General features: G+C 40.8%; 2 protein-coding genes and 1 long non-coding RNA gene across 5 annotated transcripts in view; 2 read left to right on the plus strand and 1 right to left on the minus strand.

The window, feature by feature from the left end:
- Positions 1–1296, plus strand: part of LOC109203866 (uncharacterized) — a 2206-nt gene extending 910 nt beyond the window's left edge. The window contains exons 2-4 of the long non-coding RNA XR_002063526.2: positions 61–725; positions 812–883; positions 977–1296. This is a non-coding gene — a long non-coding RNA (uncharacterized LOC109203866). The remainder of the gene's footprint in view (positions 1–60; positions 726–811; positions 884–976) is intronic.
- LOC106098364 (uncharacterized) overlaps positions 1–7059 on the minus strand; it is a 25272-nt gene extending 18213 nt beyond the window's left edge. The window contains exons 1-3 of the mRNA XM_025911080.1: positions 6730–7059; positions 6394–6518; positions 4677–4887 (exon numbers count right to left, since the gene is read on the minus strand). Of these exons, the coding sequence (XP_025766865.1) occupies positions 4677–4887; positions 6394–6518; positions 6730–6879 (486 nt within the window). The 5' untranslated portion in view covers positions 6880–7059. The remainder of the gene's footprint in view (positions 1–4676; positions 4888–6393; positions 6519–6729) is intronic.
- On the plus strand, positions 6403–12027 carry htatsf1 (HIV-1 Tat specific factor 1). Of its 3 annotated transcripts, none has more exons than XM_003446962.4 (10): positions 6403–6538; positions 7776–7940; positions 8997–9243; positions 9413–9460; positions 9583–9737; positions 9954–10117; positions 10259–10355; positions 10468–10557; positions 10652–10789; positions 11501–11755. In XM_003446962.4, the coding sequence occupies exons 2-10, from the start codon at positions 7776–7778 to the stop codon at positions 11753–11755; spliced, it is 1359 nt and encodes a 452-aa protein (XP_003447010.1). In that variant the 5' UTR covers positions 6403–6538. The 3 variants fall into 3 exon arrangements, with proteins under 3 accessions (XP_003447010.1, XP_005452694.1, XP_019219229.1); XM_005452637.3 differs by lacking the exon at positions 6403–6538 and adding an exon at positions 7151–7347; XM_019363684.2 differs by lacking the exon at positions 6403–6538 and having other exon boundaries at positions 11501–12027.
- The last annotated feature ends 1371 nt before the right edge of the window (positions 12028–13398 follow it).

A 13398-nucleotide genomic window follows, 5' to 3' on the forward strand; every position in this document is an offset into this window, starting at 1 on the left:
GTTTGTGTTTGGAATCAATTTTGTTTAATATAATTGTTTATTTTTTCACTGCATGTCAAGATGCAGAAGAAAATTGCGCCATATCCAGGGAAAATCTCTGTGGCATTCCGCAAGGGGCCACTTGGATACCTTCCCCGGGACTCGTCAAAAGAAGCTCGGCGGATTAAAAATGTCCCCGAGCTTCAGGACAAGTCTGCACCTGTGAGGGAGGACGATGCTCTGACTGTCATCTATCAGAGAGGAGGGGATGCCTCTGACATGAAGGAAGTGCAGGGAGAGTACATCCTGCAGTTTGGAAAGTATAAAGGGAAATCTTTCCAGTGGCTTCTGGAGAATGAATGTCGGGTACACCATGTACCTGATCAAAGATCTCCAGAAGCAAGAGGCTGCAGGGACCTCTGTGGAAGAAGGACATGGCAAGGAGAGCTTGCATTCATTTGTACAGTATGCCCTCAGCTTTACAGAGATAAAAACTCTTCTGAACTACGAGGCCAGCAGAGTGAGTGTTGGAGCAGAAGCCTCTGAGGATGATCAGCTGGTTGGCTTTGGCTCATGAGCCAAGAGCACCTGGAAGGAGATTTGGGGTGGCAGAGGTGACGGCTATGGAGACTTTATCACGAGGAAGAGCTGCAGTCAAGGAACACGGATGCATAAGCTGCAGCAGTACGTGCGGAAGAAGCAGCAGTCTGTGTCTGCTTCCACAAATGCTCCAACTAAACCCCTGGGTAAGTTGTTTTAATAATATTTTAATAACGTTGTTGATGTGAAACAAGTTCAGTATATATTTATCTAGTTGTTGCCTGCATCATAGGGATGGATGAGGATAAAGACCTGGAGGACGCAATGCTGAGCATCTCACCTGTAAAACTACACATGCAGAGCTGTAAGTACTGCGTTATTACTAAATGTCAGACGTGATAATGGCTAAGTCTGTTTACATCTCATATGCCTCTGTCCTCTGTCTCTGCATAACTAGTCACTGTGCCAGCAGCAGCAGAAGGGTCCACACCCAGAGGATCTTCAGGAGCAAACACAGGTTTTCAAATGAAAGGTTTCAGAACTGGAGTAAAATAGTTTTACATGAATTGCTCTCCAAAGCTGAGCCTGAACTTTTATATATTGTCTTGTTCTTGTTTTTGTGTGTTCTGGCCACGTTCCGGCGATGTTCCTCTAATAGTATAGTTGTATGCTGGCTGTATGGTGGAAGAAAACAGTAAATAAGGGAGAAACAGTTGATTTTGTACATAAGACAGTTTTGTTCTAGTTGTGAATGTTTCTTTTGTTTATATAAATAAAAACAGATTGTAAATATAAAAGTGTAAATAAAGAGTTTTCTGCAAAAATATCAACACAGTTTTCTTCTTAGAGTTCACCTATATGTTTATATATCTGTGTGCTCACCATCAGGTAATCAGTTTTAATAAGTTGTGAGTGCTGGCCTTAAAGCTTACATACTATTTCTAAATCACTTCATGTAATGATAACGAGCCATCCTTTCTCTAGAGGGGTCTCATAGCTTTTATCTTCATAATCTTTCTGTTTTCATTTGTAATATTAGAAACATGACTGCTGTCTTTTATCTGTGTGACTGTACAGCCTGTTTCAGACATGACCACCACACAATGTCTAAAGTTATCTTTAATACATGCAGCACACAGCTGGAGCTGCAGACAGTTTCTCACTTCTGGTGATAATATTTAGGTATTGCTTGCTAGCTTGAAACTTATCTACAAAAACAATTCAATAAGAAGAGATCATGTGGAAAAACTGAACATGATTTATTGAGATACAGAAATAAATCTAACTGTTTGGCAGTTAAGACTCCAATGACCCATCATAGCAAAAAGAATCCCAGCAGTGACAGGATTTTGCACAACAACCACCCCAGAGTCAACATGCTGATAGTAATGAAGATGAAGATGGAGGCTGGGACAGGGTTCTGAGTGACCACAGTGAGGAGGAGAAAGGAGAGGAGGCGGGCTGCATGGCTGCGGATCTGAAACGCAGAATGGCAGAAGCAGAAGAGCAACAGATTTAAAGCATGCAGAGTGGAGGCTGGCAAGAGCATGACTGGAATAAAGTAATGATGTCAGTACTGAGTTTGTGCTGGAAAATGAATAGATATAAACTGGCAGCCACCAGGAAGCAGACAGATGACTTATTACAGATCTTCCTTATTGAAATTATGCATAAGCTTAATTTTCTATGCCAACAGAATCTATCTGTATTATAGTTTTAGCTTTAGTCTTTGTATTAAAAGTTGGATGTCTGCATAATTGTAGACTATATGTCTGGTATGTATCATCTCAAAACTGTGATGATACAGTTTAGTCTGAGTTATGTACTTTGTGACAGTATAAGTACGTAATGCAGAAAAATTGCTCCACAGACCATAATACTATATAATATAAATAAAATGATAATGAAATAATAAGAAAAAGCAAAGTGAAAAGTAAATGTTATCCACAGTAAGTAAATTGAAAATGGTGTTTAACTTTTGATAATGTAACACAACCTTTGTCCCAACCAGGACTCGAACCCGCGCTCAGACGGTTCAGTGTAAAAAAAATCCTTTTTTTCCAATGCCTGAAAAGCTGCGATTTGATTGGCTGTTTCTCTGTTACACCTATACGCGATGGGCCTTCTTATTAGGGGTGTGTTTAAATAATCGATTTTCCCATTTAAAATCAATTTTAGCTTGAATAACGCCATATCGATTCATTGAATCCTGAATCGATTTTTAAATACAAATCTATTTTTCCAGAAACGCCAGAATCTCAGGTTAAAGCAAAACTATTTCAAGAACCACCAAACAGTTAAAACAGCAAATGAGAGCAGGTAAACGGATTCCATACAAAAAGGTAAACAGAAAGCGATGACCCGACGCATCAGAATCTGTGAGATGTTGACTTTCTCACCCGACAGCACATACACAGACACACCGTCAGTGCTGAAAGCCGACAGCACACAGATTCTGATGCTGCAGGTTTTGTCACTCTCCAACCAAAATTCACTAAACAAACAGCAAAAGAAGATCAAAACTACGCTTCACGTTTGATAAACATCGTCATTAATTCCCTCTTACTTTTGCTGATTTGCTTCCACCACGATAAAATCACACTTCCTGCATAGCTCTTTCTCTCTCTCTCTTCAAGAACAGTTTCCCATCTCAAATCTCTGTTTTCAGTGTTTTCAGTTACTTTGACACAAAGGCATCTGCTGTGATGCTCTGATGAAATCTGACAAGTTTAAATACTGATAAATGATCAGATTTATAATATTTCTGACTGAGTCAAGATCGAATCAGGACCTTGTGAATCAGAATCGAATTGATTATAGAAATCAGTGATGATATCCAGCCCCAGTTGTCACCATTCCCACCTATGGTCAGTTTAGAATCACCAATTAACCTAAACCTGTGGATGTTTTTAGACTGTGTGAGGAAGCCGGAGAACCCACGCAGGGACGAGGAGAACATGCAAACTGCACAAAGAAAGATCTCAGACTGGATGTGAAGTCTGGGGCTTGGTTTAAATCAATTCATGCTGTGAGGCATCGGCGCTAACCGCTGTGCATAAATACTTGAGGTAATAGTATTCCCAGCTCAGAGTGCTTGTGATAATCATGAATCCACAAGATTAATTTACTCATTTTATTTCCACTACGTTTGTTTTTTTCAGCCAGTCCTTAGAAATCTCCATCAACCGCTCTTCTGATCATGTCTCTGACTGTAGCTCACACTTGACTGATCCATTTTGCAAAGAAGAGTGAAATGCTGCATCACACAGCTTCTTGTATGTTAGAGTTAACAAAGAAAACTGATAAACACCACACACCAGCTTTCTTTACACAGAAATTGCTTTAAAAAGCCTAACTGTCATTTCCTCTCTGTTAACTGTATTGCCATCTCCTTTAAAGACATACACCATATTTTTATCAGTTTATCAACTGATGAAAGCTTAGCAACTACGAGGAGGTAGAGAAAGACAAAGAGGGACATGATGGCAGTTGTTTTTAATTTAAGCACATGAGATGCACAAACTTCATATTATGCACACACACACCAAAGAAAAAATCTGACATGATGAAATGAAAAATTATGGCCTGTAAACATGAAACAAATTCATTCATTGCATTGCTTTTCAGTAATTTAGTTTTTTCAGTGTCCAAGCCTACCCCCCCCCAAAAAACAACAGGAAACATAATTACTGGAAAATGTCTATATCATAGGCATAAACAGAGTGAGTGAACAATTGGCTCTGTATTACAAAATCTAGAATTGATACAAAAAAACAAAACAAAACAAACACATTGGAAAAAACCAAACCAAAAAGCCAGTACCGAAAAAAAATAACAATCCACACATGCGTTGTTTTTAATCCAGACTCACACGACGACAGCGCACCGCTCAGCGTTGTAGCCCTTCTCCCGCAGCAGCCTCATGCAGGAGCAATGACACACTCCTGACTAATCCATTGAACTGGAGGCAGGAAACAGCCTCCTCTTCATTGTCCACTTGTCCGACGCTGCACCTTTCCAAAGGTTAATGCAGCCATACAGAATGTGTAGACCACTAGAGACCAGCATGTGTGCCTGTATCGAGAGAGAAAGAGACTACTCATTTTTGAGCTGCTGTCGACCTTACGCTGTGCTTTGGGTTTTAAACACACACCTCAGGGGGTTTTGGGGCCAGAGGCAGACGGAGGCTCTTGTGGTTCTGTCTGTTCAGATGGAGCAGAGTTCAAACTTGAGGTGCTTTCCTCCTTCCTGTCCCCTGACAGAAAGTCGTGGATGGCTGTTTCTATGTGCGGTCGGAAAGTGTGGTTCATCTTGGGGTCCACGACCTGAGTTATGATCCTGTCCACACCAGACTCCAGCATGCCCGATCTTAAATTACATACATTAAAATACATGACTTGAGCATTCCTGTCACAAAGTAGCTGCTGCAATTAATTTTTGGAAAAGTGACTTTTATATATCTTTTGTCACTGACATTAAAAATGCGTTAAAAAAAAAAGAGATCTAGCCAAGAGGGCTTCAGAAATTGTAACAAATATAACATCACGATTCTAGTGACAACAACAACAACAACAAAAAAAGGACTGAACTGATGACAGAATGGGTACCAATACGCAGAGTCATAAAGATACTTCAAAAACAGTTCATGTCTTTATTTTATATATAACCTGTTCATAAATCCTGTTCACTACAGTCTTTTTACGAATGTACTTAAAGAAATTAGATGTTAACCCCCCCCCCCCCAAAAAAAACATGTGAGTGCGCACTGCAGTAGTGCTGTCGTGGAAGGAAAGCTCTGGTATGCACAGTCTGCATTTAACTTTATTTGTTTTATTCATCCTGTTTTTTGGTTGGCGCTACGTCTTTCTTCGTTAATATTGAGTGCAGTCTTGGCAGACGATATAGGCGATACTGCCCTCATACCTTCCTTTATTGTATTGCAGTTACAAAAACACATTTATGTGGTTTTAGTATGACACATCAACAATGAAAATCCACTTCAACTAATTTTTACAGGTGACATCGTCAATTGTGTTAATTAGCCCTATTATCAGGCAGACAACTGAAGATGTTATCAATCAGATGCTTCCAGGTGGTATTGTTTACACCTCCAAACCATGACATAACTTTTGCGGTGTTTTTTTTTACCCTTAAACCACCCGAATTCTCTTCATCCATGCTAAATGTTATTTGAACCAAATATTTAATATTTGGATTCATGGCTCAATCAGACCTGTTGGCACTGATTTTCAGTCTAGTTGGTGTGTAATTTGGCATAACTTTTAAAGGGCATAACTTCTCGATACTGTTCATGTGCTGCAGATAGTTTTTAAGGCTTGCAACTCATTCAGTGTTCTCATATTTCTAAGGACACTGCACACGATGCTGAGCTACACCAATTTTTCAGCTAATGACTGTTTGGCAGTCAGCTTGTTGGTGCAAAAATACCATTTTTTGTCTGTCAAACTGCATTATCTTTGGCATTTTTCATAGATTGAACTAAAGAAACCGGAACAGATGATATGCCAAAAGATACAGTTTTTGTCTGTTATGTGTCGACAAGAAAGATTCACTCTTTGAGTTAGGTTAGGTGCCCATTTTTTCTTTGAAGGATTCATAAGTCAGTGTTACATGGCTTAACAAACAAAACAATAGTCAGGTACAAAGGCTGGACTAAAAATGAGTGAAAAGCAGCCAATGTCCAAAGAAAAACTTTGAAGGACCTTCTGAAAGCCTGGAGAACTACTGTTAAAAAACAAACAAAAAAAAGATTATGTAAAATTATGAGAAAGTCTGGCTCCTTGGAAGCTCACGTGTGTAGTACATTCTAAACAGGAGCTGAAAGGTTGCAAAAAGCTCAAAGGAAACACTCACTGAACGACGCTTTGCCTCAGTCCGTTCCTCATCTGGTTCTTGTTGATGGACGGGTTCCAGTTCTGCGTGCTCAGATGCGATGTGACGAAGTTGTCCACTTTCTGTCGCAGGTTCTGATAGGCCGGCTGACAACAACGACAGCGCGGTAAATATGCAGCAATAGCGCACACTAAGTAACGCAGTACACTGCGTTGAAAGTATACTGTAGTATACTGTAGCCAGCTAAAAGGACACTCTGATATATTTAGAACAGTTAAAGTGGCACTGACACGGATAACTTTGTTTGTGTCAGGTTAGCTAAAGTTAAACACAAACAAAGCAGAGTTAGTAGATTACCTTTGTATCGACGTCGGCTAAACAGTCCCGACGGAACTCATCAAAAAGACCCCGGTTTTTCAGATGCTCTACAATCATCCCGATGAGCTGGGGGTCTCCCGGTGGGAGGTTGGCCGGATTGACGTTAACATTACCGCTACCCTCGGCCATGCCAAACCCAGGAGACTATTTTATTACTTACCTGTTAGCTGCATTGAACTAGCCAACCACTTAACTATCGGCACTAGGTATTCTACAAGACGTACGTTCGATTCATTACCCTCGAACAAACTCCGGACAAAGTGATCGTTGGTCTTGCTGAACAGCAGACGCTCTTTTAAAAAAGGTAGACGCAGAAGTGCAAATCGAATGCCTCCTTTCCCCCTTTTCTTCCACGCATGCGCACAAGTGGCATAACCTCGGATGTACTTCGTTTTAGTGCCGTTGTTACTAACTGAGGGTAAATCAAAACGTTAGGGGGCTGCGCTGAAACGTTCATTTAGAAATAAAAAAAAGAATAATTTAAAACACATTCAAATCACAAAGCTGGTTCTGTGGCGGGGGTCTGACTAAGATAATTTGCACCGTTAACTTTCGCACCAGCCAGAGCTCATTGTGCCTGGACTATCGCTGTGAAAGGTAACGCTAGCCATGCTGGCTAACATCAACACACTTAATCTAAGTGTTAATCACGGACATAAAAATGTAGCAGAGGTGAATGACCGAATTAACCTGATATTAACTCAGATACAGCCCCCTTTTGAAGACGGGCTGTAGGTTTTAGCTCACATTGAGTCCAGCTGTCGGTTGTTATCCTTGACATTATGAAGGATTAAAGCAGCTGGCTGACATTTTCGGCAGTTACAGTATAGTAACAATGATGGTACTCATATGTGATTAGTTGGCTAGTGGCAGTTAGATGGGTGAGTAATATCCAGATCATTAACCTGTGCAAGACTCCAGAGCAGGATATTAAATCCAGGCTATTTCGGTGTGATAAAGTTGTCATACAGGGTCTGTCTATATGTCTGAACGTGGTAATCTAACGTGTCACTTTATTGTCGTAGATGAGTGGCGAATCAGATCCCAACAAAGAGTTTATGGAGCAGCTGCGGCTGCAAGAGCTCTATGGGCAGAGAAATGAAGATGGCTCAGACCCATACACCTACACCGATCCAGAGGATGGCACTGTGTATGACTGGGATCATGAAAAGAAGGCCTGGTTTCCCAAAGTACGAGCTTTCTTTGACTCTCAGCTTTTCTTTCTTGTGTTATAATGCTTCTTTAAGGTCTCTTGGCTTAAGCTTTTAAGCTTTAAGCTTTTATGGGTCAGGACTTCATAAACAATTATCTGATCATTATTAGATGCTTTAATTGGGTAAATAAAAAAAAAAAGGTAAACTTGCTGCTGCTCTTGGGATCATTGTGGCTGTTGCATGACCCCATCCTGGCCATGCTTCAGCTGTTGGAGAGATGTTAGTACAGTACAGTGCAGGGTATTGCTCTGACCTGTGGAGCTAGAGTGTTGGTATTTGTTGGAGCAACTATATTGTTATAGTTTTCTTACTTGGCTTTTGGAGGTGTGTAGTTTTCTTTTTTATATAGCATAAAAGCAATGACTAGTAAAATTAAATTAAAGTGAAAAAACGAAGCTATCGTTTATTTTATGATTCAGAGAACTTATTAATGCCAGAGGTGGGCAGTTTGTTTGTAGCTTACTGGCATACTGGCCTGAGAGCAACTTCCTGAATGTGGATATGACCAAACATGGTTCATAATGAGTTTTTGCCTGCTTTACCATCTGATTTCTCCTGAGTGAACACAAGTCTCTCTCCCTAACCCTATGACTTTGGAGCAGGTGTTAACAATGCTGTTGAGGGAGTTTTTATCACGAGTAGATGCATCAATAAACCAGCAAATGTTAAAAGACTTTCGATAAATGAACAATAAAAATTACATAAGAATTCCTAAATGACATTAAGAGTTCAGCCTCCCTAATAAATGTATTTTCTGTTGACCCTGATTTATGATGGACTCCGTATTCACATCAGTCTTGGGTTTGTGGTTAAAGACTGTGCTGAGATAAGTGGTAGACTGCACTATTATGTGTTATCATTTTGTTTGCATCCAGAGCAATCTTGACAAAATAATGATGTAATATCTTTGAGTGACAGAGGATCTACTCAGGCTTATTTAGCTGTTAAAATAACAGCTTTTATTAGATGTGTCAAAATTGGTCAGAGTTGATTTCTGTGTTAATATTAAGTAGGTTTGATTTGTTCCTCTAGATAACAGAGGACTTCATGGCAGCCTACCAGGCCAACTATGGCTTCACTCAGGAATCGGCTCTGGATGGAAAGAACACTTCTCTGACCGGCACCAACCCAGCAGCACCTGGGACTGACAGCAAACCACCACAAAAACCACCAGAAAAGGAGAAACCAGAAGATCCCGCCCCAAACTCGGCCTCAGAGCAGCATGAGACGCCAGGCAAAGAAACCAAACAGAAAGGGGAGAAGAGGAAAGCTGAGCAAGGTAAACTGACATCCAAACACACACACACACACACAGAAATATAAATCTAATAAGAATTTGCGCTGCTGTTATTATGTTAATTTACTAACTGTATTTATACAGTTATGTGCAATTTTCAAGTTGTAAGTGGAATGTCGCTTTTGATCAGTTTTCCTTTTTCTGCCCGTAGGATGGTTTGATATTGATGAAAGTAAAAACACGAATGTCTATGTGTCAGGTTAGTATCACCTACATATCCTTCTGAATGCCAAGAAGCTGGCGTCCCATAAAGTACCTGACTCTGTTTATCACGTGGCGCTCTCTTGCTCTGATCTTTCTCTCCTGGTCTCTGCTTCTCAGGCCTGCCTCCTGACATCAGCTCCGATGAGTTTGCCGAGCTGATGTCAAAGTGTGGGATTGTAATGCGGGACCCCATCACCGAAGAGTACAAGGTCAAACTTTACAAAGACAAAGAAGGAAATCTGAAGGGAGATGGTCTTTGCTGCTATCTAAAGGTTAGTCTGTCCTGCTTCACCATCTGCCCCAGACACGCACCATATCTGTGCAAATGTTGTCACTTAATATTGGCAATATTGGCCGTAGAGGGTGCCATAGAATACATGGAGCAAGTTATTTGTAGTCCTTTTGTTGAGTAGATAGACAAATCTCCTGCTTTTGCTTTCTTTACTCTGGTCAAATGACTGTGTGTACTTGTTTGTGGTTCTCTGCAGAAGGAGTCTGTGGATCTGGCTATACGCCTGATTGATGAGTCAGAGGTCCGAGGTTATAAACTGCATGTGGAAGCAGCACGATTTGAGCTGAAGGGGCAGTATGACGCCAGCAAAAAGAAGAAGAAAAGCAAAGATTATAAGAAGAAGCTACAGCAGCAGCAGAAGTAAATTCTGTGCTCTGTTCTTATCTGTTTATTTCTGTGTAGCAGGAATGAACTCCTCAGTAGAAGCACTACTGGAATAAGAGGAGACGAATCTTTTTTTTTTTTGGCCCCTGTTTCTTTATTCTTTGTTTTGTTTTGTAGACAGTTGGATTGGAGGCCGGAGAAAAAAGGAGACTTGAGGAAGAGGCATGAAAAAGTTGTCATTATCAGGAATATGTTCCATCCCAGTGACTTTGAGGTGTGACAGGAACACGTATATACACACACACACACACACACACACACACACACACACACACACACACACACACACACACAGCATTGTGCATTAATCTCTTTGCTCTCTGTAGGAGGACCCACTGGTGCTGAATGAGTATCGTGAGGATCTGCGGAGTGAGTGTGAGAAGTTTGGGGAAGTTAAGAAGGTCATCCTCTTTGATGTGAGTTTAATTTCTGTATTTTGAAGGTCCTGGTAGGAAATTAGTTAATAAAAAGTTGAGATGAAGTGGATGTGTGGCTGTATTTGTGCTGCAGAGACACCCGGACGGCGTGGCATCAGTCGCTTTTAAGGAGCCTGAGCAAGCTGATGCATGTATTCTGTCGTTCAACGGGCGCTGGTTTGGAGGAAGGCAGCTATCTGCTCAGCTTTGGGATGGAACGACAGACTATCAGGTAAATAAAAACAACAGAAATATTGAGCTTTTTGGGGTCTTGGTGATTCACAGTCAAAAGTAGTAATACCTAGCCTGTTATATAATTAGCTCCCTGACAAGTTGGAGTAAGTTACACAATTTCTAAGTGACGTTTTGGTTCCTGCATGAAATGAAATCTGCAAAAGTTTTAATTGTTCCAAGGGACAGATTTCAGAATCTGCTTCGTTTTCTGTGCTTCGGTTTGTAGTTAAAGCTTTACTTGGTTGTTCTTTCACTTTCATTTATTAGTTAAAGGAGATCCACTGAGCTTTTCTGACGGCTGTAATTGTCTTTAGCATTCTGTTGTACAGTTCAACATATACTTTGTGCCTGAAAGTTAGTACATCTTTTTTTTTTTTTTTTTTTTACTGTAGTTCATGTACATTATTGTCACTTTTTTGGGTGCTAGCAGCACTTTTTTAGATGTATTTTTTTAAAAGAATGTTTTGTAATTGTCCTGTTTCATGACCCAGTTTAAGGCCAGATTTAACCATCAGACAGATAGCCTGACATGTATCTCTAGAATAATTTGGTACACAGAGGAGTTCATGGTAGACTCAGTGATTGCACGGTGTCCCATTTTGTATTTATTGAAGTAAAACAGGTGATATTTGAATTATTTTGATACGTTAGACTGCCTTAGAGTCTCCACGTGGTAATATCTCTCACCTTTCATGTTCTGTACATGCAGGTAGAAGAGACGACACGCGAGCGAGAGGAGCGGCTGAAGGGTTGGTCTCAGTTTTTGGAGGGTGGAGACGGAGAACAGCAGAAGGACTCCAAGCCTGCAGAGAGCAGCACAGCGACAGAACCTAGCGAGCCCTCCAGCACCACTGAGCCAGAGCAGCAACCCAAATCAGAACCGCAGCCCTCAGAGGAGCAACAGGAGGAGGAAGTGGACTCCACTGACAGCAGCCTAGCAGGAAGTGACGATGAGGAAGCTTAGATACTCTCATCCTCCTTTTATGGCCCCGTGTCAACCAACTAGGATGTCCTGCTTAAAGTGAACTTTGGGAAAACTTCCTGTTGAGAAAGGGAGGAGGAATTTGGACAGTTTGAGCTGTTTTGTAATGTAGAAAATAAAACTAATTTTCTCTAACCTATTTTCATCATTGTGGTTCACCCTGTAATTAGACACGCACTCAACCAGCTTGCTACACCTTACAGCACTCCCATAATTCAGTGCAGTTTGCTGACACTATGCATTACGCTGACAAAGCTAAACATTAACGACAAAACACAAGAGAGACTGAAACTTTGTTGGATTTGAATGTGTTTGGTTTCATTATGTTTTTCATTTTTATTTCACATTTGCTTTGTTTCGTTCTTTAATCACTGACAATTTTCCGAGCAGTATTGGAACATAAAATAATCACATGATGGAAATGTGAGATTGCAAAGGGAGAAACAATCAGCGTTTGCACACACTGCAAAAATCATTGAGTGAAAGTTGTAAAGAAAAAACATAAAAATGGCATAAAAATTGAAAAACGGGACTCCTTGTACATTTATTTTACTCAGCTGCTTGGTGCAAATTGTAAGGTGTATTTATATTCAGCATATTGCCAAATTTTCACTACAGCTGGCTACTAAAGAGATATTTACACTATAAACAACAAAAAGATGATTTCTGGTTCCAAAAAATACTTTTATTAAAGTGTTTTTCAAAGACTGAACATTACTCGGCACATCAACAGCCTTAATATGAGAGGAATCTTAAAACAAGAACCAGTTAGTGAAGACAACGATGGTGGGACATCTGCTCACCTGCCTCTTTTTAAGAGTCTGATCATCACTGCTGTGTCTGTTTAGTCTGAGACATCTTTTTGAAGACAGGGAGGAGAGTCACAGTTATGGTGAAAACCAGATAAAGGTAGATGCACTGACGAGTGTTACAGGAGACACTCATGTCAGAAAGATAGCAGCGATAGATGGGAAGGTTTACAAGATGGTAATGAAGACCTGCTGTGATCTATGGGTTGGAAACGGTGGCACTAATTAAGAGTGACCAGGATGGACATGATTATATCATCGGTGCATTTCAAGTTGAGTGTTTTGGAGGAAAGGCCGAGGTGGTTTGGACATTTGCAGAGGAGGCATGAGGAAGGATTGTTGATGTATTGGACAAAGGGTGTTGAAGATGGAGCTCCCAGGGAGGAGGAAAAGAGGGAGAGCTCAGAGGAGGTTCATGGATGTAGGAGGACATGGAGCAGGTTAGTCTGACAGAGGAGGATGCTAGGGATAGAGTGGGATGGAGGCCACTGTGGCAACTTCTCAAGGGACAGAAGACAGAGATCAAACCAGAGACATGCTAAATGGAAAAATGGCTCTGGAGGATTCCCCGACATGTGAGAAGCAAAGGAAGAGCTGCAGAAATGTTACGAAAAACACAGAAGAAATGTGGCTCACCAAGTAGAAAGAGTGGATAAAAAAGGAGTCCAAGTTGGAGGATGAAACCAAACTCCTGTTACAAAATGCTAAACTATGTCACGTCAGCTGATTTCAGAAGCTGGCCTTAAAAAGTGACCGAGAAAAAGGGCGAAATGAAAAAGGAGAGAGGTTCTTCTGCTCTTCTACTTTCTCCTCAGC

Source organism: Oreochromis niloticus, linkage group LG10 (assembly GCF_001858045.2).
Source record: "Oreochromis niloticus isolate F11D_XX linkage group LG10, O_niloticus_UMD_NMBU, whole genome shotgun sequence".
Classification (NCBI taxonomy): Eukaryota; Metazoa; Chordata; class Actinopteri; order Cichliformes; family Cichlidae; genus Oreochromis; species Oreochromis niloticus.

What these genes read in the sequence shown, in the direction of transcription:
- htatsf1 (XM_003446962.4), top strand. Translation starts at nt 7,776, where the DNA reads ATGAGTGGCGAATCAGATCCCAACAAAGAGTTTATGGAGCAGCTGCGG. An exon ending in CACGAATGTCTATGTGTCAG is followed by an intron (nt 9,461 to 9,582) that starts GTTAGTATCACC and finishes TCTGCTTCTCAG; the next exon opens with GCCTGCCTCCTGACATCAGC. An exon ending in GTCTTTGCTGCTATCTAAAG is followed by an intron (nt 9,738 to 9,953) that starts GTTAGTCTGTCC and finishes GGTTCTCTGCAG; the next exon opens with AAGGAGTCTGTGGATCTGGC.